Source organism: Brachypodium distachyon, chromosome 4, assembly GCF_000005505.3.
Source record: "Brachypodium distachyon strain Bd21 chromosome 4, Brachypodium_distachyon_v3.0, whole genome shotgun sequence".
Lineage (NCBI taxonomy): Eukaryota > Viridiplantae > Streptophyta > Magnoliopsida > Poales > Poaceae > Brachypodium > Brachypodium distachyon.
In genome coordinates this window covers 48,020,333-48,042,106 of record NC_016134.3, presented here as the reverse complement: position 1 = coordinate 48,042,106, position 21,774 = coordinate 48,020,333, and the positions used below count along the sequence as shown (strand labels likewise).

The window sequence follows — 21,774 nt, the reverse complement described above, 5'->3', positions numbered from 1 at the left end:
GGACCACTTAGCGGGGACCGCATGTTAGACACGCGCGCACCGATGATGACCTAGAAAGGGTTGGACCACCCCCGGGTGCCGCTGGCTCACGTGGTGGGAGGGGTAAGCTGGTCGTGAGGTTTTCAAATACCACGAAAAAAATCTCTAGATGTGTTTTGGGCTTTTGGCCAATGTAACTCGAATCCTAAATACTATTTTTTACCTTGTTTGCTTTGACTCTATTTTTCTTGAAAAACAAAAGTAAAAACCCAACCAAAACAAAACCGGGCCTCCATCGATCATGATCAGTGAAGAGCAGTTATCTCGTTTTTGCTAGAGCATGGCACATTGGCACGGACGCTCGGTAGCTAGCCATACCCCCTTTGGCCCGGGTATCTGGCAGTGTCACACAAAGACACAGAGAAGACTTGCATGAGCCGCATCACACACAGAGCGTGCTTGCAGCCAAGTTGGTGAAAGGATGAAAGCTTCCATAGATGTCTTTTCTTGAATTCTACCCACCAACATAACATTTGCATTTGCAATCCCCATTTTCCCCATCCCCTCAATAAACCCTTCTCTTCCTTCCTCCCCCACGGAACCAAGCCCTGCTCCTCTCCTCTCCCCCGGCGCCGATCACCGGGATCGCCTGGCTCCTCCTCCTCCGCGGTGCGCGACTGCCTCCGTCTCCGTCTTCCTCTTCCTCTCGGGGTAACCAACTCACCATCTCCCTCCTCCTCCTCCTCGCGCTCGCTTACTCACTCGCAGGCCATACACACACCACCGCGCGCCCTGCAACACGAACAAAGGAGGCAGGCAATTCAATCCAGTGGAGCACTGCTACTCTTCTGGGCGTGATTCTTCGCGATCAGGACGGCACACAGATCCTCCTCCAACCATGGGGTTTGGGTTGGGTGGGGAACTGGGGATGAGGGTTTTCCGTACACCGAACACAAACCACCCAAGCTCGCGGACCGCAATGCTGCAGGATCTAATCACGTTCGCGGCCGGTCTCGTGCGTCCGTCGTACCCTTCTCCTGCCTGCCGCGGTTAGTTAATTCCGCAACCAACACTCACACAAAGCACACCACACCAGCGGATGGATGGATGGATCATCCCCTCGAAATTCGCTCCTCCTCTTCTTCTTCTTCTGCAGGTGGGGTTAACTTCGATTTAGCAAACTGCTGCGGGGACCGGACCACAAATTAGAAGCGCTTCGGTGTAGAGGGTTGGTTTCTTCCGATTAGTAGCAACCACTGGCTGTAGTGGGTGTGAGTTGCAGATTGGAGGCGATTGTAATGTACTTCTCCAATCACTGTTCTTGCCCTGTTACTTCCTTCCTTCCGCTGCCAGCAGTACTAGTACCGCTAGTACTTTGTTTGTTTCCATCATCAATTCATTCATTAATTTCGCTGGGCCATGGAGTGCGGTCTCAGGTGTTAAGTGGGTTTTCTTGCCTTACCTGCAGCGATTACACATGTCTGCTCTGCTCCCATGTTGAACTGTGCCCAAATGCTGGTAGTTGTAGTTGTTTAATCGCTCGGTTCCCTTTATTATGAAATCTTCGTTATAAGTTCTGGTCCCTTGATGTGAAATAAAGGCGAAATTGAGTGCATTTCCTTGGAATTATTGTGTGTCCTCATCATTTGAGGGGCTTGCAGCTTACCATGACGCATGTGGCTGCTGGCTCTAGCTTCTTCTTACTAAATGGTGCTCAAATGGGTCCTTCACATGTCTTGTTCCGAGAAAATCTGTGCATGCGTATAGGGAACACAATTTGATTTAGCAAGTTTCACTCCTGTGAATCATGAACTCAGGTGCGTTATTCAGCGCAGCAAACCTATCTGGATGTGATAAGTAAAGACTAGGAAAAGTGATAAGTAACACATTGTTAGTTAATTGGGACGCTGCGCTTTCATCTCTACAAATAAGTCACTCCTAAACAACGTCATCCTATCGCTTCATATCGATGTTGGCGCATCATTCCATCAAGTGTTCAAATGTATGTATGTACTGTGGTGCTACATCGTACTCCGTTTAATTTTTTATTTCCTTTTGTTCTCAGCAATGGTCAAGAAAAAATCTTCATGGAGCCAGGTTGTGACTGGAAGGCCAACAAACCTCTTTGCTTCTGCAAGGAATCTCCACCCGCAGGATCTTGGAGCTGTAATATTTGGTTGCACAAACAGTACTATAGCTGAATGCCATTCACGCCAACTTTTCGGTACGTTCAGATTCTTCTTAATCAGACTTTTGTTGGCATAAGCCCTTTCTTTCATACAAAAAAATCCCCCCCTTTTTTTTAGAGAGAACGACCTATCTATTTAATGCATCTACGTATTCCTGTGCTAACAATTGCATTAGATGCTTGTCAAAGAACAGAATTCAGATGTCTCAAATCAATTATTGGATCATCCAATAACTTATGTAACTTGCATGCCAGGCTTGCCAAGAGCACATCTCTCATATGTCCAAAACATCACGGAAGGGCTACCTCTGTTCCTGTTCAATTATGATGATCGCAAGTTGCATGGCATTTATGAAGCTGCAAGCAATGGCAAATTCTGTCCTGAATCAAATGCATGGACATATAATGGCAGTGAAAAGACAAGCTATCCTGCTCAGGTATCGTCCTTGATTCTTATGCCACCTTCTTGCTCAACCTCAATAAAATGACTCAAAAGACACATTCCGCTCTTCTATTCATCTAGGTTGCAATGCGGGTAAGGATGTGGTGTATTCCACTAGAAGAGAGTAAATTCAGGAATGCTATTATAGGAAATTACTACCAGAAGATGCCTGCTGTCCCTGGCCAGAAGCCTCACTTCTTCCGATTTGAATTGGATCACACACAAACACGTGCTTTGATGGTTATGTTTACTCCTTCGCCTTCTCCCATCAAGTTCTGGACGCCTCCTGTGGCACAACTAGCACAGACTGGTAGTGAGCATCTGAGAGAACCAACACCACCTCCCGTGTGGGCACAAAAAACTGAGGGGAATAATGAGCTCAAATCAGAAAAGGTTTTAGTGTCATATGCAGATATGGTAAAGCAGAACAAGCTTGAGTCTGAGGGAGTTGGAATGGGAGATGTGGACGATCAGCGGAACAATGATCTCAAACCAAAAAAAGTTTTATTGTCATACGCAGATATGGTAAAGCAGAGAAAGTTTGAGGTTCATGGAATTGGAATGGGAGATGTGGACGATGAGCATGCCAGCTCAAGCAAAGAATCTTCTGATGGTTTTGATGATCTGGATTGCAAAGAGACACCACCAGAGCGTGAGGATCATGCGCTGTCCAGTGAGGCAGTTGAAGTGCAACAACAATCTATCCAGGAAGGCAATGGGCTTAGCTTCACATTGGTATTACAGAAGCTCAAGGCTTTATCTGTCCAGCAGCTGAGTTCTGATCCGTATGCCTATGGAGCTGGAACTGAGCACATTGATGCATATGGCTGTAAGGACATGCAAGAAATCAAAGATGTATTTATCGAGGGGCACTCTAGTTTGCCGGAAAACTTAGATACCGACATCGATCAACTTTCCTGGGGGCATTCCAGTTCGCTCCTACAAGGATTGGACTATGAATCCTATTCAGAAGCTAAGGTTAGTTATGTAACATAGCTGCATGTGTTACTAACTTACTACCGTCCTTGTTTCTTGTCTGTCTAATAAGAATTTTCCTCTTTGTAAACAACAGCCTACTTCTTGTCTCACAATTTGTTTTCGCAGTTGATAGATGTGGTTAAAGAGCTATCAGAACGTATAGAGGCTACGGAGAAGAAACAGGTAAATCTTGAAATTTTGTAACATCTTCAAATGCCTTATGTCTGTTATACTGGATGTTTGTATCTTAAAGTTTATGTGTTTGGTAAGATGATCGTAGGGCTTTTAGTTCATGGTTCATTGGTTCCCTTCTTACTATACTACTATAGATCAAATACCTCATGAATCTTGATCAAATGACTTTTTTTTGTTATGTAACAAGATCTTACATGTAGATGTAGTTTTTTTATGGCCATAGTTAAAACTAACTTTTCTGTTCTGTTTTCTTGTGTGGAGGATCATACACTAACTAAACTTTGCAAAACTCATACGAAATCGAGCTTCTCTGTTCCTAATGCTTTGACATGTTCAAATGCAGGCTTGTTCCAACAAAGAAATCAAATACCTGCAAGGAGTGAATGACAGGTTATTGAAAAGAGTTGCTGATCTTAAGGACACAGTGAAAAATCTGAATTCAAAAATAGATCCTTTATCCCTAGATGATTCACTAAACCAGTTCGTTGAAGAATGTTTGGGTTCAGAAGATGTCATTTATCTCACTGGTGGTTTTGATGGCATTTCATTTTTGTCATCATTAGACTCCTTCTCACCCTCTTTGGACATACTAACACCTCTGAAACCAATGACTGTTGGGAAGTCCTATGCCTCTACTGTTGCATTAGATGGTAAAATATTTGTTCTTGGTGGTGGTGATGGCGCTTGCTGGTTTGATACAGGTACTCATTGTTTTCTGTGTTTAGTTTCCCATGGGTCCCCTGATTGCATTTTTGTCATAAAATAATGCATTTGTTCTTTCTCGTGAAGTTGATTGTTATGACCGAAGGCATGATGATTGGACCCCATGCCCCGCACTGACTCATGAAAAGGGGAGCCTCGCTGGAGTTTGTTTGTATGGGAAAATTTATGCATTTGGCGGTGGAGATGGCATTGGTTGTTTCTCTGACGTTGAGATGTTTGATCCTGCTCAGGGAAAATGGATAAAGTGTCAGCCTATGCTGGAAAAGGTACATCTACATGTATTCTCAACATGTCATGCCTAGATAATGATTTCCTAAAAATGATTTCCTCATGGAGAATTGCATAGTCTTGTAGTGCTCTTATTTTGTTTTGTCTTGTCTGACTATTTACTATTTTCTTACCCAATTCCATAGAATGATACAATGTTGATCTGGGATAACATTTTTGCTTCCAGCCTATAAACCTATGTATAATATGATGATGGCTTTTGTCTGAACAAATTGTGCCACTGGTTTTCAGCGCTTTGCTCTAGCTGGTGCAGAACTTAACGGTGCAATTTATGCAGTTGGTGGCTTCAATGGTATTCAATATCTGAGGTGATGTCCTTTTGCTGGTTGAACTTAGTTCTCGGCAAGTTTCAGTTACAAACTAATGTATGTACATAAATAAGTTAGGAGTTTAGTGTGTGCTCAAATAAAACCTGCAAAATCTTAGAGCACATATTTGAGGAAGCAGAGAAACACTTTCCTTAAAGTATATTGAAGCACTACTACTCCCTCCGTCCAACAAAAGATGTCTCAAATTTGTCAAAATTTGGATGTATCTAGACATGACTTAGTGTATAGATGCATTCAAATTTGGTCAAAGTTGAGACATCCTTTGTTGGATGGAGTATAAATCTATAACTGAGCGGTTTCACGGTATTCATCACGCTATCTGTTTATGGCTTTCATGGCGATCAACTTGTAATTTTTTCAAAGTGAGAAGCATGGATGATTCGTTATTTTTGCTAACATTATGATTGTTAACAGCTCTGGTGAGAGACTTGATCCTAGGGAGCCTAATTGGAACATGCTCCCAATGATGAGTACAGGAAGAGGTTGCCATACAGTGGCAGTGCTTGATGAGAAAATGTAAGCATGCAGATCTTCTTTTACAAATCAGGATGATCTAGCAAAAAATTGTAGAATGCTATCCATCTAATCTAGGTCTTGGTACTCTTTACAGATAACAGTGATATACTTTAATTATGTATGAGTCAGCTCGTTTAATCGGATTTTGTTGACAACCGACACTTATTTCAACTCAAGATATCATAGATACCCCATCACTGTACATAATAATGATGTCTTTTCTGTCAGATACTCAATTGGTGGTTATGATGCTAATGCTGGAGCGATGGTGGCCACCGTTGAGTTCTTCGAGCCAAGAATGCCGTCATGGGTGATGGTTGAGCCAATGAACTACACCAGAGGGTATCATTCTTCAGCTGTGCTTGGTGGCTCGATATTCACGTTCGGTGGGGTCAAAGGTGAAGCAGATACAATCTTGGATGTGGTAAGTAGCTACACCCAGATGCAGTCTTGTTATCATGACCAGGTCACAGTTCATATCGCATCGATGATTCTACCAAAGCACCAAACGGCTAGCATCCGAATCACATTGCTGCCTAGATTACCCGTCGATTTCAGCCGTTCCTTCACCTGCTTTTATCTCCGTCCAATGTATAGTTATCAGAACATTTGTTCCGACTAACAGTTAAAACCTCGTTGTTTGGATCAGGTGGAACGCTACAAGGAAGGCTGCGGTTGGGTGAACACCGGGATGAAGTCGATCGGCAGGAGATGCTACTGTTCCGCCATTGTTCTCTGACTGACTGGTGGCTTCCTCCAGTCTCCATTGACACCCTGAACTTACTATCTACTACCGTACCTAGCATCGGATGCTGCTGACGAGTACCAACAAAACAAACTGTCAAGACCTTGCAGACGTCTTCTTTTGTCTGAAAATGAGATGAGAAGCATGTGCCTCCTATGTCGAGAAACCACCAACAATGTTTCCTGTTATTTTTTTATTTTGTTTTTATGGATCTGGATTAACATTGCATCAACATCTGATTGATTCGAAACCGAACCGAACTGAAAAACGCGAGACTTTACATGGGTTGCGGATTTGAACTGCCCGCTTTCCTTTCCTGCTGCAGCTTCAGGAGGTCACCAGTCAGAACCTGAGATGTCATGTTGCTCAAATAAGAGTTCCATTTTCACCGGATTTCTGCCAAAATCAAACCGTTTCATTCAAAGTTTCCTTGTTGCAAATTTCACAAACTTACACAGGAAATGGTCTCCAAGTTTTTTTTACTGCATTCGAAAAACAGTACAAGTCAAAAAATTAAAAAATAGGGTTAGAGTGGTGAAAGCAGTTGAGCAGCAGCCGTAAAAGAAGAAGAAGACGACGACGCGTAGAAACTAGTCTGACCTTTCCGCATCCCCATCTGATCCCGTCCGTCCCCCATGGCCGTCGGCGACAGCGCTGCGGCGGCGGCGGGGGCGGAGGAGGTCAAGCTCTCGATCTCCGGCGCGGCCCTGGCGGCGCTGCTCCACCGCTGCGGCGCGGCCGCGGGCGACTGCGACGGGCTCCTCTTCGGCCGCGCCTCCCGCCCGCCGGCCCCGGCCCCGGCGCTCTCCGACTACGACGACGACCACCACAACGGCCCCGCCGCCCCGTGCCTCTCCATCTCCGTCTCCGGCCACTCCTCCCTCTCCAGCCCCTCCTCCCTCTCCGACCCCCTCGGCTGCTTCCGCCCGATGACCGCCGCCTCGTCGACCCAAACCCCCATCGGCTTCTTCTCCTCCTCCCGCCGCCGCCACGCGCCTCTCCGCCCCTCCATGCGCGAGCTCGCCCTCGCCCGCTCCCTCTCCAAAACCCTACCGCCGCCCGCGCCCGTCGCCCACCCGCTCCTCTTCGTCCTCGTCTCCCCCTCCGCCTCCCCCGACCTCTCCACCCACTCCTTCGACTACCGCGCCTTCCTCCTCCTCGGGTCCCGCCTCGTCCCGGCCTCGCTCGCCGTCGTCAACGTCGGCCCCGGCTTCCGCGACCAGTACCACTCCTTCGTCCCCGAGTCGCCCTTCCCGTCGCTGCCGACTCCGGCGCACGAATCAGCGGGTGGTGGCAGCATCGGAGAGCACAAGGCCGTGGACTCAATGGTGGAAGGGTTTGGGCTGGGGAGGCTGCAAGGGCTCGTCGGCGCTGCGGCAGGGCAGGCGGCAGAGATGGATGCCATGTACGCGGGGATGCTCCGCAGGCTGGAGACTCTCGCCAGGGAGGTGGAGAAGAGCAATCACCGCGTGCTCGAACAGGTTGTGTTTCCATCCTGCATTTTCTGTCAGATAATGCTTTTGTTCGTAGGGTTGATCCCATGCAGAACGCGCTTACGAGTTACTGCATGCATGGTTGGATAAGGGAGGAGTTGGGATGTGTTGTGGTTAGGGGGGTGGGGTTCTTGCATTTTGGTTAGTACATTAAGTTTCAGCTATATTTGTTTGACGAATGGTCTCCTTTCTTTATTTGATGTTACATTTTGAGTTTACGATCAAAATTGGTATGTGTGTTCGTCATGGTAGCGAAAAGAGCAAGTATAGTAACTTAAGGCTCTAGCTGCATTTTGAGAAAAAACATCCAAGATCACTCATAATCTGGAGTAATTTTCATGTAATCATGTGCTGCAATTGCCACAAGTATAAATGCCTCCACCTTTGTCGTTTACTCGTTTGAACCAGCACTGCCAGGCAAAGCAGTGCAAGATGTTTGATTCCACAAGCTAAAAATATTGAGTAGATAGCCTCATCTTCCTGCCATTAGCTCTTTTAACCCACAGACCAAAATGAGGAACGAGAAGATAGATACTTCCTGTAGGTAGCTAACTACAAGCGTTACTAAATTTATACACCACATAAGATGGGTATTAGTGATTGTAATATTGTATTACTGACAATATTTAGAGAACATTACTGTACCCGGATTGTGTTTTAGCCTTACATTGGAGGGGAAGACAGTCCTTTCTGCTGGGATTGAATAATAATCTCAAAAGTAGTCAATTGGAATTCAAGTGTGGTACTTGGATCCAACGTCCGCCACAATTTGTCACCTAAAAACGTCAAGATGGTTGACAATTAACTACAAAAGTGATAGGGGAAACAATAGTTCCACTACTAACGCTGCAACCCAAATTTCCACAATGCATTGGTGAGCTTTTGTTAGGCTATGGTCTGGGGGTCAATGCATAGGGGTGTGGTCAGCTTCAGGGGAGGTGCTTGTTTGGTGCCCCAGCAAGATGGCTTGTGCAGGGTGGCAGTTTTGACTGTAGAATGTATCCATACCATAGTGGAAAGTGGAGCTGCTCTTTTTCAAGGCGAGAAAAGGTGGGCCATGTTGTGATGGGAAAACAGAGATCAGGGAAGTGATGATGGGCCTAATTCCTTGATTTGGGACTATACGTCTTTTTTTATATTGGTTTGTTACATTATCCCTTGCACATTTGGGACCTTGAAATGAAACTACTACATAAGGTAGGTTTCCTTGGGCTCTCCATATCCGGATCTACAGGTAATTCAGGCCTCGAATCCAAGTCTCTTGACTGAATGAAAAAGTAAGGCGAGGAGGCGAGGGAAGAAAGTTGGATGGTGGGAGAAGATGATGGGATGTGAGCGGTATTGGTCTGGAAAAGCAGTAGGTTTCGTACTTACCAGTGGGAACCAGTTCTAGAGGGTGCAGATAAGGCTAACCATTGGGCAGAAAACTGGAAACTTAGCCTCGCTTAGGTTGGTGGTCTTGTCTCATGTCATTTGAGGTCTTAAAACTACCATAACTGCATGATCTCTCATATAGGATGTTGTTGGAATGGCTTTTGCTGAAAGTTTAATCCCATGATGTCTTAAAAAATTTAAGCTGCGATAACAGGGAAGTCTGAGGTTTTTTTCCTTCCAAAATCTGAAGTTTGATGATTTGCCACTTAGCCTGATATGTCCTTGCTAGCAGTCCGTTGCACAATTGCACTCTAAAATTAATTCCCTCATCGTTTGTCCATGTTATTCTGTAGGAAAAGCGGAACCTCATGCTGAGGTACAGGTCCGCGGGACTGGAATAAAAAACCAAAGCTTCTTTTGGTCTCAGCAAGGTATATCCTGAATTGTGGACTCTTTCAAAGCTTGCTTTTGATACCTGTTGCAGTGAGGTTCATTTATTGGTTCCAAGTTTGTCTTCCATTCTGGTTATTGTGTAGTTTCACTCTTTTGTCATACTTCTTAATGGTAGAGAGTCATTATGTTCTGGAGATACCCATACACTATAATAGCGTGACTATCTGCTTTCCATGGTTACTTGTACACATGTTTTTGCTCCCCTAGTAACCAACCTATGGACAAAATCTTACACATAGGAGCCTGCCCCCAACAATTATATATAATAAAAAAATCATGTTTGCCTTCACCACTGCCAGGAGGCAAGGCGTTGTGAGCTGTGCTCTGCTTGGAAACTGTAAATCACACATCGATTCCCACACATCATCTCGAAACCTAATTGCCGTCACAAAGAGGAGCTTTGGTCCTCCTGATACAACCTGAACCTAAAGCGCCATATCCTGTCTACTACGAATATATATCATCAACCAACCAAAACCAACCTGTTGTTTTTGACTTGCTGTACTGAACTTGTGTTTGCAGTGTGTGTATATGCTCTGGAATAAAAACGGTCCGGAGCAAGTCTCCAGTTAGGGGCTTGGTGATGCTGCACTGGGGCTTCTTGCTTGTTAAAGCCATTGGACAGGGAGGTCTCAAGGATGAAAGACGGTGTGCTCTGAGGATAGAGATGATCCGGTTTGCTGCTCGGAAATCTGATGGCGCCCGGTCGTGTCGTCCTCCTCTTCCCCCCACCTCTGTAATTGCCTTATCTTATCGTCGACTAGCATGCGATTGAGAGCAGACTCATCGAGTTGCGATCTTTTCTTCAAGACATAATGGTGATGTTATATATATGTTACGACATGATTTCCTTGGAAGCTCAGGCTGAATGTTCTGTCTGTCCACCTTTGATTTCCATGTCAATTAAAATGCCTGGTTTGATTCCTTATGAAGAGATAGAACGAGTCTAGAATTAGATAGAGGCAATGCATGCAAATGCGACCTGACCAAGCAAGAAGCAAAGAATGTGATGCAAGGAAGAGGAGACTTTTTGTCCTCCTGGATCCAGGCCCAGAACCAACCAGCAGCCTCTGTTTGATTAATCTGACCAACCAATCAGTTGGCGTCAACTGCTTGATGGATAAGATTAGGCTCGAGAGTACTAATAGTACGTAGCTTATGTACTGCATAAGTACGGTCCTCCTCACAAGACTATTTATATACACCAAATTGCATTGCGTTTGTCAGGAGTGACAACATGGTTGGGTGTTGATAAGTCAACTTTGATCGATCGTACGTACGGTCCGAACTAATCGTGGAAAAAGTCAAACGCAGTGTTGGTTGTTGTGCTACTCCGTAGTTCATTTGGAGCAATCAAAGGGAAAGAAAGTTTATCTAAAAAAAAACAGTAGGAAAACAAGCACAAGCACAAGCCAGGTCTTGTCTGATAAACAAAAATAGGGAATTTGAAGGAAAACAAGTAAAATGAAAGTTTTGATTTCTAAAATGATACAAGTACGGAGAGACCCTTTGGATGAAACGGACGAGACATGCCAACATTTTTCCAAGAGTCATAAGAGTAGATGGAAATTGTTAAGCCTGATTCCTTTTGGCGCCCGCTTATAGATTATAATTGGTACTAGTATGAGATCTCTCTACTAGTATATGCTTGGTACGGCGGCAGTACCAGCTACAGCCGCTCTGATTAATCAAAACAAAAGGCCAACCAAAGTTGACTTGGCTTAGCTACATTTTTTTTGTTGGTGTGTCTCTTAACACATGGCGTAGGTAGGCAAAATAAGGTTATACGGCCCCGAAGCAGAGTACGATCTGGTAGCGGATGATAAGTCAACTTTTGAGCCTTGGCCGTAAGCCCGTACGTAAGTACGATCGTACGGCACGAACGACGGAATCATCGCCCAAAATGTCAAAGGAAATGCCGTCATCCATTTCAGAAAAAAATAATGTCCACTTGCTTTCTTCTCTGAACCTCTCGGATGTACACCAGTATTGTCAACTTTGTCATCGTGCTACCACGCCGATATGTGATTATTGTATTTACCTGCCATCTACTCCCTCCCTCCCTCCGATGAACGAAAACAAGAACACCAATTTACGATAAAGTAAAACGACGACAACAATTTACGATCGGAGAGAGTACGTAAATTTCTTTTTCTTCGAGCTGCTTGAATTGTAGGCGTATTCATATGGATGGATACTTTATCACGGAGAAGAATGTGGCCAGTCCTGTTGTCGCCTCGATTTCACATGAACGTAAACGATTTTTGACTCAACATAGCCTATATGTGTTGGAATTTTGGGTTAGACCCAAAGTCCAATCTGAAATTAATTGCTGAAAAATCTCAAAAGACCATTCATGGAGTGGGACGAGGAAGTGGAAATAGTCCACCTTGCTAGTTTAGGTAGCGTTGGACCAATATATAAGGTATGTTGGTTCTCACCTCTTGAGCAAGTGAGCAAGGAAAATCCCCACGCGCGCTCCTCCTCCTCCTCCGCTCGCCTCGCCTTTCGATTTCGAGCCGTGCCGGGTCGGTGCGGGGCAGGGTCGTGCTTATCTTTTTGGCAGTCGGAATCCGTCGTGGACGCGTAACAAATCCCAGTCGGTTTTGGTTTCCTAAGCCGAACCGAAGTCCGTATGCGTGCTTATATAATAAGACGACCGCGGCCTCCGGACGCGCCATGCCACAACCCTAGCCGTCACGCCCACGATCCAATCTCGCTGTTCACCGCTAACTGCTACTCCATCCCGTCGACTGCGTGCACAGATCGTCGGGAGAGCAGGCCTCCGGAACCCTGACCTTTGGGGATCGTTCTCACGCGACTGCTCGCTTCTTCACGTCCCTGTTTCGTCGGCATCTTCATCACCAATGGCCGATGACCTCGGAGATCCTGCGGCTCAGACTGCCGCTCTAGCTCAGCAGCAGCAGGCTGCCCAACTCCAAACCCAGGCAACTGCTGCAGCACAGGCGCAAGCGCAGGCGCTGCCCGCTGCCCAGGATGTAGTCAAGGCTGCTGCTGCTGCCGGCGTGAACATCGACGCCGCCGGACTCGTCACCGACGTCAACAAACAAACAAACACAAGAAAAGAGTACAACACCGTACGTAATCTGATCTTTCTTGTTGATTTTGATTAGTAGTTCTTTTATTCATGCCGTGAATTTAGATGAGTTTTATTGCTGTGCGTTGCTATTTAATTTGTCTAGTTTGCATGATATAATATGCTACATGTTTTACACATTGTTTTTCTGGATTAAATATTCATCGAAATTACCTAATTATTTAACAATATATAACGTCACTTATTTTGAGACATGGAGAGTACATTTTTTAGCAAAAAGAATAAATAAAAAGAAGCGAGAGATATGGGTGAAGAACCCAGCAGATGGAGATAGGGACTAGGGAGGGTTGGATGTGGACAAAGGCTGATGATAGCAGATGCAAGGGGGCAGAAGGAGCCTTCCCAGGAAGAGAGGCAGGCCAGATGAGCTATCATCGAATAGGAAAAGCGAGTGGAGGAGATAGATCATCACTCACTCACTCACCCGAAAGCTTATCTATCTATCTGAATTCTTCTTCTTTCTTCTGGGCGAGTGCTTATCAGGGTGAGGTGGCTACTGAGGACGCTGCTAGTACCAGAACGGGTCCTTTCTCTCGTACGGCGTCCAGACAGCCTACTAGTGCCTCGTGGGGCCCACAGCATCTTTCATTCTTCTTTCCTTTTTTCTAACCATTTCCTCCTACGCAAAAAACAAAAGAGAGAGATTATATTCGGCCTTCCTTCTTGCTTTCGGCGACCTAATTTAGGATCCTTGAATCGAATTTAGGCAGGAGCTCATCGAACCGGATTTAATTGTAGGTACGAGCATATGCTAAAAACTTGGGCCGGTAGATAGCTTATTGTTGTTCCCCATCCCGTTGTGCTTTTCTTTTCTGGCTTTATCTCTTTTCTTTTTTGTTGCGTGGAAGTGGAGGAGCATCTGTCGACACATACCTAACATGCAACTGTTGTAGCTTTATTTAGTCATGGAAACAACACGATCAGATACCAAGATTACAGATTTGAACTCCTCACCACTATCCCTCTAATCTCTCCTTTTTTTTTATCATCTCGCCCAAGGTACTGATCAAATTTTCTTTGAAAAAAATATTTAAAAAAAATGAAATATCAGTACTTCCTCCGTTTCATAATTTTTGTTGAAATATTACATGTATCTAAATAATTTTTTAAAATAGATATATTCATATTTATGTAAATTTTAGACAAGAATTATGAAACGGAGGAGTGAGTAGCAAAGGTGGATTTCTCTGTTCCAAATTAACTGAAGTGGATTTATTAATTCGGAAAAATTTATTAATTTATTAGAGGTGATAACCGCGGTATCGTCCCTTGGAAGCAACTCCTGCTAGCACTCCCCGGTGTGAGCCGTCCCCGGGTGGTACGGGTCCAGTCAAACGGACAACGACCAGTACGGCCCTCCCCCCTAATCCAGTCCTACCCACACCCAGACCCACAACACATAACCCCACACGTCAGTAAAGCACTCCAAAGGGAAGTGGGGTGGGTAAGGCGGGACCCGGGTACGCGTATCTCTGGACCATCGTACTCGTCCGGCTGTACGATCCGTCCGTTCCGTTCAAAGCCTCCCCCGCATATCACCTCGCTTTCCCCGCCGGGCCCCTCGTCTTCCCTCAAATCACCGTTTTGCCCCTTGCCTGTACCACATCCGTACCGTCCTTCCCGTACCGCGCAATGACCGTGCTGCCCCCGGGTGGAGACGCTGATCTACACGGCTGGTGTCGACAGATCTGACAGGGGTAGTTTCGGGAATGCGGTAGAGCGGTTACATCCGGCACGCCGACGGGAAGCGGCAGGGGTAGCCTCGTCATTTCGCCTTCTTCTCTTTCTTCTTCTTCTCCTCCTTCTCTTGGCTTTGTTGATGGTTGCGTATCCGTAGCCAGCGGACAGCCATTCCTCCTCCGTCCTCTCTAGTCTCTCTCCCTGCTGCATCCCAAGGAACCTACTCCCCGAAGATGGCCATGGCGGCCCACGCCTGCCTTCTTCCTCCCAAGCGCCGACGCGACGCTGCTGCTGCTGTTTCCGCGGCGGGGTCGGCTTCTTCTTCGGCGGCGGCGCCGATCGACGAGCTGGCGGACGAGCTCCTCTTCCTGGTGCTGGACAAGGTGGCGGCGGCCGACCCGTGGGCGCTCAAGGCCTTCGCGCTCGCCTCCCGCGCCTGCCGCGCCGCGGAGTCGCGCCACCGCCGCGTGCTGCGCCCGTACCCCCACCGCGCCGGGGCCCTCCACCTCCGCTCCGCCCTCTCCCGCTACCCGTCCGCATCCCGCCTCGACCTCACGCTCTGCCCGCGGGTCCCCGACGCCGCCCTCGCCGCCCTGTCCCCCTCCTCCACCCCCTCCCTCCGCGCCGTCGACCTCTCCCGCTCCAGGGGCTTCGGCGCGCGGGGCCTGCGCGCCCTCGTCGACGCCTGCCCGGCGCTCTCCAACCTCGACCTCTCCAATGGCGTCGGCCTCGGGGACGCCGCGGCCGCCGAGGTGGCGCGCGCGCGCGGGCTCGCCAGGCTCTCCCTCGCGCGGTGCAAGCCGGTCACCGACATGGGGCTCGGCTGCGTCGCCGTCGGCTGCCCCGGCCTCCGGGACCTCTCCCTCAACTGGTGCCTCGGGATCACGGACATGGGGGTCCAGCTACTCGCCCTCAAGTGCAAGAAACTCACCGCCCTGCATCTATCCTACACCTTGGTGAGCCTTAGCCCACCCACGTATCTTCTTCTTGATCCCCTCCGTTTCGTTTCGTTTCGTTTCGTTTCGCTTCGTTTCGTTCCAATTCCATTCCATTTCTTGGTTGGAAAGGATTCTGTTTTTCGATCCCTGTTCATGCGTTTCTTGTTTTCTCCTCTGTTAGATGTGCTCGTTTCTTAATCTATGGAATACTTTTACCCGTAGAAAAACGGTTAATTCTTGTTTCAGACGTGAATTTTCCCGTAAGAAATGAGATTTTTGTGGGCTGTTCTTGATCTCTTCGCGAGTTCCTCGTATGAATCCCCCTCTTTTGACCTTAAATGGAAGATATGGCAAACACAGCCTGCAAATGTGATGTTTTTGGCAGATCTGTTTATATTCTCTTTTTGCAAGAAATGCTCAGGGAATTGAACTATTGAAGTAGAAATGCTTCTTGGTATATGCACATACTTTAATCTATCTTCACTGACTGTGCATGGCACATGGATCTTTACCCCACCTTTTCAAGATGATAACTACATCTTCCCTCCTCCTTTCAGCATTTTATTGGTTAATTGTATCAACGTTCTGTCGAGGTACAAAACGGGGAAACATAATAATTTTGTTGCTGACTGATAGAAACTTGCCTTGCGTTGCAGATCTCAAAAGACTGCTTGCCAGCCATCATGAAGCTACCCAGTCTTGAGGTGTTGTCACTGGTGGGATGTGTTGGAATTGATGATGATGCCCTTGCTAGTCTTGAGAAAGAATGCACCAAATCACTACAGGTACTCATCGAACTAGCTCATTTTGTTTCGCCTGCGACTGCTGTGTCATGTCACCTTCATTTCAATGTATCAATGTCACTTTTAGGTTGATGGACTTTTGTGTAGGTTTACTTTGTTAATGTTGTAAGGATACTACCATATTTGTAATACTATCAGGCTGATGAACTTTGTGTGTAATTGGATTAAAGCATGTGTGATAACATCTCTACTCTTGCAGGTTCTTGATATGTCAAACTGCCAGAATGTCACTGATGTCGGAGTTTCATCAGTAGTGAAGGCAATGCCAAATCTGTTGGAGCTGAATCTGTCATACTGCTGCAATGTAAGTAGCAAACCATAGTAGCATTACCTGGTCATACTTTGAGCTTTTCCAGTTTGTTTGACATTCTTGTTTTTGACAGGTTACTCCTTCTATGGGAAGATGCTTCCAAACGATTCCTAAATTGCAGACCCTGAAATTGGATGGCTGCAAATTCTTGGCCGATGGGCTAAAATCAATTGGATTTTCTTGTCTTTCTTTAAGGGAGCTCAGCCTGAGCAAGTGCTCTGGAGTGACAGATACTGACCTTTCTTTCGTTGTGTCGAGACTGAAGAATTTGCTGAAGCTGGACATTACTTGCAATCGCAATATAACTGATGTTTCATTATCTGCCATCACTAGCTCATGCCCTTGCCTCATCTCTCTGAGGATGGAGTCTTGTACCCATGTTTCTAGTGAAGGGCTCCGATTGATTGGGAAGCGCTGTTGCCATTTGGAAGAGCTGGATATTACTGACAGTGATTTGGACGATGAAGGTTTGTACTGAACTGTCTATGTAATTATTCTTTGCTAAATGGACACAGTTAACTATGTCTCGCAACAAGGGCACATTATTAACTGTTATGAATCATCCTTGTGCAGGATTGAAAGCTCTCTCAAGATGCAGCAAACTTACAAGTTTGAAAATTGGCATATGCATGAGGATAAGTGATGAAGGCCTTATCCACATTGGGAAGTCTTGCTCGGAGCTTCGAGATATTGATCTCTACAGGTCTGACGGCATTGGTGATGAGGGGGTTACTCAAATTGCTCAAGGCTGTCCAATGCTAGAGTCTATCAACCTGTCCTACTGCACAGAAATAACAGACCTTTCGCTGGTGTCGCTCTCAAAATGCGCAAAGCTGAACACACTGGAGATCCGTGGTTGTCCCAGTGTTTCATTCTCTGGGCTCGCAGAAATAGCTACTGGATGCAGGTTACTGTCCAAGCTTGATATCAAGAAATGCTTTGCGATCAATGATGTGGGGATGCTTTTCCTTTCCCAGTTCTCTCATAGCCTCCGTCAGGTATTAATCATTTTCTGTTGTTTTCGCAAATGTTATCTAGCAATATCATGTTCCATTGTCTTACTTGACATCTCTGTCTCATCACAGATAAATTTGTCATATTGTTCGGTCACCGACATTGGACTCCTGTCCCTCTCCAGCATCTGTGGGCTGCAGAACATGACCATCGTACACCTGGCGGGTGTCACACCCAATGGCTTGATGGCTGCTCTTATGGTCTCTGGTGGTTTGACAAAGGTGAAGCTTCATGCTGCGTTCAGGTCCATGATGCCTCCCCATATGGTCAAAGTTGTCGAGGCTCGTGGCTGTGTTTTCCAGTGGATCGATAAACCATTCCAGGTATTCCAATCTTGCAGTTCCGTAAACTCTTCTCATCTGTCTTCTATGCTGTATTTCTACATCAACTCAACTGCTGCTGCAACAAACAGAGTGTCTAATGGTAGGCGTGGTCTCTGCAGGTCGAGCAAGAACGGTGCGACATATGGAAACAGCAGTCTCAAGACGTGCTGGTACGATGAGGCAATGCTTGCGACGTCCCTGCTAGTCACGATCAGCTGTTGGTGCCTCTTGGTTGTCATCCCCTGCTACAACAATGGTCTAGAAAAATGGTGCATCTCAACCGGCACTGCTGGCACGAGCAGAGTGTGCCGATACAATACTTTGCTAGAACAATGTTGCATTCAGTTTTTGTATGTGCATTCTCTTAATTTTTCGGTAGAATGGGAGGTTCTTCTGTTGTGCTGTATAGTTTACTGGAGTGTATAGCAGAGAGATGAATGGAAGAGAGATTACTGGGGTCCCACTTTGTACAGAAACCTATTGTGATCGGTATGAATGGTGCATGCACAGTTTGATTACTAGTTCACTTGGGAAATTCCATGCTTACAGATCTCTGTGCAGTATGGAATGGTGAGATGAATTGTTTGGTCAGCCAGTGATGCTGTGTTTTCCTGAGCTGAAATGTGAAGCACAGCAAGAAGCCGAAAACAAAAAAACAAGTTGCTTTTCTAACGAGTTGTTGACAGACGTGTTGCTGGAGCTCAGAAATCCATGGAAGAGTGCATGATCCAAGGTGTTCACTCCATTAGCGGGAGCGTGGGGATGGGGATCACGTTGTGGTTGTGGTTGGCGCCAACGGCAGCCGCTGAGCAATGAATGCGCATCACCACCATTAGCGGCGTCTTCCATATCTACCTCGACCCGATTCCATGTCCTCTCTCGCCATTAATGGCGACCGTCCAACGCTATAAATGGCGAGATAAACAAAACACCCGGCCATTGATTGATCGATGCATGCAGGAACCAACCTCCCTCCATCACGCGCGCATTAAACCCCGAGATGCCCATCCATCCATCCCATCCATCCAAATCCAAACCCCTGGAACAGAAGCTACCTAGCTAGCTGAAGCGGCGGCGGCAATGGGGATCTGCTGCAGTAGCAGGGCAGGAGGAGGAAGAAGGGAGGAGCTGGAGGCGGCGGAGGGGTGGTTCCCATGGAAGCACGACGACTTCCTCCTGCAGGAGCCGCAGTTCGCCGGGGTCTCCATGCACACCAAGCAGGGCTGGAAGGGCGTCAACCAGGACGCCATGGCCGCCTGCCCGGTAAAGCTCAGCCAAACTTCTTCTTCTTCCCTTCCATTGCTTGCTTCTGCCTGCCTATGGCGAATTTCTCACTGGAGACTCTAGAGTAGTAGCTATAGATCCCATCTCTGCATTATTTTTTTGCTCAAACTGAAAACATCTTTGCAGCTTGGATGGAAATGGAATGTAGCACCTGAATTTTCTGAAACCATATGCACCGCCGATCTGTACTATATTTGCCTTCATTGCTCACAAATATTTGTACTGCTACTACAGTACTAGATTAGCATCTCCAATGTCTTTATATTGCTCACTAGTAGTGTACTCAACAGCACCATAAATTTGTGGCAAACATCAGTAATTCAGCATGGCCTGGCCTGGCTAGATTTGCTCCTATACAGCTCATGTAGTACTACAATTGATCTTCTTACACCCTTGTATGTAATCTAGTGTAATGTGTGCATAATTTGCTTGAGATGTAAGATAAAATCTTGATGTGTGAAGATGATCAGGACTTTGCGGGCCGCAAGGGCCAGATCTTCTGCGGGGTGTTCGACGGTCACGGGCCCCTTGGACGGGATGTCGCCCGCTACGTCCGCGACGCCCTTCCGGCGAAGCTGTCCTCCTCTTTGGCACTGCCACCGAAGACTGAAGAAGATGCACCCTCCAGCGACGCAGACTTGGATTCGTTCGACAAGTCGGATAGCACCTCATTCAGCGACACGAGCGACGAGAACCGGCTGCTGTCGTCGTGGAGGAGCGCGATTGTGAAGGCATTCGAGGACGTCGACGAGGAGCTGAGCCAGCATTCTGGGATTGACTGCATTTGCAGTGGCACAACTGCTGTCAGCGTTGTTAGGCAGGTAATGCTGCTTCTACTGGTGCTGCAGTTCTGGCAACTGGCTGCATTGCCAACATGTCTTGCCAACTTACTCAAGTGTAGGAACTAGGAACTGAACTTGCTGAATTTTGATATGTTCGTTTCAGTCATGGATTTTGATGCTACGAACATAACGTTAATTGCACTATAGCTAAATGCAGAACTCTGAAACTCTCGGCTTATAATGTTTGCTGATTGATCTTCCTGTGCATGTATAGGGTGATCACTTGATCATTGCCAATTTGGGTGATTCGCGTGCTGTTCTCTGCGCTCGTGACAGCAAGGACCGTCCGATTCCGGTGCAACTGACCACCGACTTGAAACCAGATCTTCCAGGTGATCCCCTGAATTTCTCATCTCATATTTCTGAATTCTGATCTGACATGCATGTACACACTTGTCAACTGCACTTTGCAATATATGTTATGAACTTTGTCATAGGTGAAGCTGAGCGGATCATGAGTTGCAAGGGGAGAGTCTTCGCCATGGAGGACGAGCCCGACGTGCCTAGGCTGTGGTTGCCGGACCAGGACGCTCCAGGCCTCGCCATGGCGAGGGCCTTCGGAGATTTCTGCCTCAAGAACCATGGCCTCATCTGCACACCAGAAGTGTATCACAGGAAGCTGACTGAAAAGGATGACTTCTTGGTGCTTGCCACTGATGGGGTAAGATGAGAAAATTGATCTTTTGTTCCATAAATGATGGATGTCAGGCTCTGTTTGCTCTAATTTCCACTTCATTTCATCCATCATTTCATTTAGCAATAACACTTAAGTTCCAAACGAAATTAATAGAACATACCTCAATATCATGATGATTACAGTGACGAAGTTTAAGCTACTGTTAACTGAAGCAGACTGACCATCAAACTGGTTCTCACCATGAATGCTAAATTCCATTTTCCATTCCAGGTCATCCATCCATCATCTTCTTTTAACTAACAAGAACAGTTTCTGGTACTATTCCAGATGAAATAAAGATAAAAAATAGCTCAAATCCTTCATGATTAGACCTGAAAAGGTCAAGCAACTGTTAACTGAAGCAGACAATGTCTTTGTCTCTTCTTCTCTAAATCACACAATGTGTTGCAGATATGGGACGTGCTATCCAACAAGGAGGTGGTGAAGATCGTCTCGTCGGCTGCCGACCGGTCCAAGGCAGCCAAGCAGCTCGTGGATAAGGCGGTCCGAGCGTGGCGGCGCAAGTTCCCTACGTCGATGGTCGATGACTGCGCCGCCGTCTGCCTCTTCCTGAAGCCCATCGTTTCGTCGGACGACAACAGCAACACGATCATCAAGCCGCCTAACGCCTCCACACTGTCCTTCACGGGGAGCTTCCGGAAGGCTATGGGCGGTGGCGAGGCGGAGGAGGGGCCGGCGGTGTGGCGGGCGCTGGAGGGCGTGGCTCGGGTGAACTCGGTGGTCCGGCTGCCGAGGATCGGCGCCGTGCTGAGCTGGCGCAGGCGGTCGGTGTCGCTGGACCAAGAAGACGACGTCGGCCAAGAATCATCATCCAAGATCGCCTGATTGATTGACCGACTGATCCAGTCATCCATCCATGTATGCGATTTAAGCTTTACAGCATGGGCAGCAAAACTCCTTAAAAAGGGGTGTTAGAACTTTGATTGATACTGCTACATCCCATTCAATCCACTCATTTGGGATCTTAATTCGATTGTCATGTCATGTTTGCACTCAAAAGTCTAAATATGATCTGGCAAATCTGAATGTTTTTTTTTTTAAATTCGATTGTTGCAAATCTGA

General features: G+C 46.8%; 4 protein-coding genes across 6 annotated transcripts; all 4 read left to right on the top strand.

Annotated features, from left to right (window-relative positions):
* The first annotated feature begins 457 nt into the window (after window positions 1–457).
* LOC100834059 (kelch-like protein 12) lies at window positions 458–6,682 on the top strand. 3 transcript variants are annotated; one of them, XM_014903132.2, is made up of 12 exons: window positions 458–648; window positions 748–1,028; window positions 2,045–2,203; window positions 2,423–2,604; window positions 2,691–3,587; window positions 3,714–3,770; window positions 4,126–4,483; window positions 4,572–4,771; window positions 5,025–5,101; window positions 5,537–5,638; window positions 5,867–6,062; window positions 6,288–6,682. In XM_014903132.2, the coding sequence occupies exons 2-12, from the start codon at window positions 878–880 to the stop codon at window positions 6,375–6,377; spliced, it is 2,469 nt and encodes an 822-aa protein (XP_014758618.1). In that variant the 5' UTR covers window positions 458–648; window positions 748–877; the 3' UTR covers window positions 6,378–6,682. The 3 variants fall into 3 exon arrangements, with proteins under 3 accessions (XP_014758618.1, XP_010238817.1, XP_024318921.1); XM_010240515.3 differs by lacking the exon at window positions 748–1,028 and having other exon boundaries at window positions 461–690; XM_024463153.1 differs by lacking the exons at window positions 458–648; window positions 748–1,028 and adding an exon at window positions 1,099–1,279.
* Window positions 6,683–6,962: 280 nt separating this feature from the next.
* Window positions 6,963–10,629, top strand: LOC100833749. The gene is made up of 3 exons (XM_003578992.4): window positions 6,963–7,864; window positions 9,604–9,681; window positions 10,226–10,629. Exons 1-2 carry the CDS (start codon window positions 7,019–7,021, stop codon window positions 9,649–9,651), a joined length of 894 nt encoding a protein of 297 aa, XP_003579040.1. The 5' UTR covers window positions 6,963–7,018; the 3' UTR covers window positions 9,652–9,681; window positions 10,226–10,629.
* A 4,002-nt stretch (window positions 10,630–14,631) lies between these two features.
* On the top strand, window positions 14,632–18,424 carry LOC100821244 (F-box/LRR-repeat protein 3). Its single transcript, XM_014903339.2, has 7 exons — window positions 14,632–15,457; window positions 16,096–16,224; window positions 16,442–16,546; window positions 16,626–17,019; window positions 17,126–17,550; window positions 17,638–17,889; window positions 18,009–18,424. The coding sequence occupies exons 1-7, from the start codon at window positions 14,735–14,737 to the stop codon at window positions 18,066–18,068; spliced, it is 2,088 nt and encodes a 695-aa protein (XP_014758825.2). The 5' UTR covers window positions 14,632–14,734; the 3' UTR covers window positions 18,069–18,424.
* Window positions 18,425–18,783: 359 nt separating this feature from the next.
* LOC100820948 (probable protein phosphatase 2C 73) lies at window positions 18,784–21,683 on the top strand. Its single transcript, XM_014901871.2, has 5 exons — window positions 18,784–19,152; window positions 19,644–19,994; window positions 20,230–20,347; window positions 20,453–20,676; window positions 21,103–21,683. The coding sequence occupies exons 1-5, from the start codon at window positions 18,970–18,972 to the stop codon at window positions 21,535–21,537; spliced, it is 1,311 nt and encodes a 436-aa protein (XP_014757357.1). The 5' UTR covers window positions 18,784–18,969; the 3' UTR covers window positions 21,538–21,683.
* Window positions 21,684–21,774: the final 91 nt, after the last annotated feature.

What these genes read in the sequence shown, in the direction of transcription:
- LOC100834059 (XM_014903132.2), top strand. Translation starts at nt 878, where the DNA reads ATGGGGTTTGGGTTGGGTGGGGAACTGGGGATGAGGGTTTTCCGTACA. An exon ending in AATCCTATTCAGAAGCTAAG is followed by an intron (nt 3,588 to 3,713) that starts GTTAGTTATGTA and finishes TTGTTTTCGCAG; the next exon opens with TTGATAGATGTGGTTAAAGA. An exon ending in GCAGTGCTTGATGAGAAAAT is followed by an intron (nt 5,639 to 5,866) that starts GTAAGCATGCAG and finishes CTTTTCTGTCAG; the next exon opens with ATACTCAATTGGTGGTTATG.
- LOC100833749 (XM_003578992.4), top strand. Translation starts at nt 7,019, where the DNA reads ATGGCCGTCGGCGACAGCGCTGCGGCGGCGGCGGGGGCGGAGGAGGTC. An exon ending in ATCACCGCGTGCTCGAACAG is followed by an intron (nt 7,865 to 9,603) that starts GTTGTGTTTCCA and finishes GTTATTCTGTAG; the next exon opens with GAAAAGCGGAACCTCATGCT.
- LOC100821244 (XM_014903339.2), top strand. Translation starts at nt 14,735, where the DNA reads ATGGCCATGGCGGCCCACGCCTGCCTTCTTCCTCCCAAGCGCCGACGC. An exon ending in TCTCTCATAGCCTCCGTCAG is followed by an intron (nt 17,551 to 17,637) that starts GTATTAATCATT and finishes GTCTCATCACAG; the next exon opens with ATAAATTTGTCATATTGTTC. An exon ending in GGATCGATAAACCATTCCAG is followed by an intron (nt 17,890 to 18,008) that starts GTATTCCAATCT and finishes TGGTCTCTGCAG; the next exon opens with GTCGAGCAAGAACGGTGCGA.
- LOC100820948 (XM_014901871.2), top strand. Translation starts at nt 18,970, where the DNA reads ATGGGGATCTGCTGCAGTAGCAGGGCAGGAGGAGGAAGAAGGGAGGAG. An exon ending in ACGCCATGGCCGCCTGCCCG is followed by an intron (nt 19,153 to 19,643) that starts GTAAAGCTCAGC and finishes GAAGATGATCAG; the next exon opens with GACTTTGCGGGCCGCAAGGG. An exon ending in TGGTGCTTGCCACTGATGGG is followed by an intron (nt 20,677 to 21,102) that starts GTAAGATGAGAA and finishes AATGTGTTGCAG; the next exon opens with ATATGGGACGTGCTATCCAA.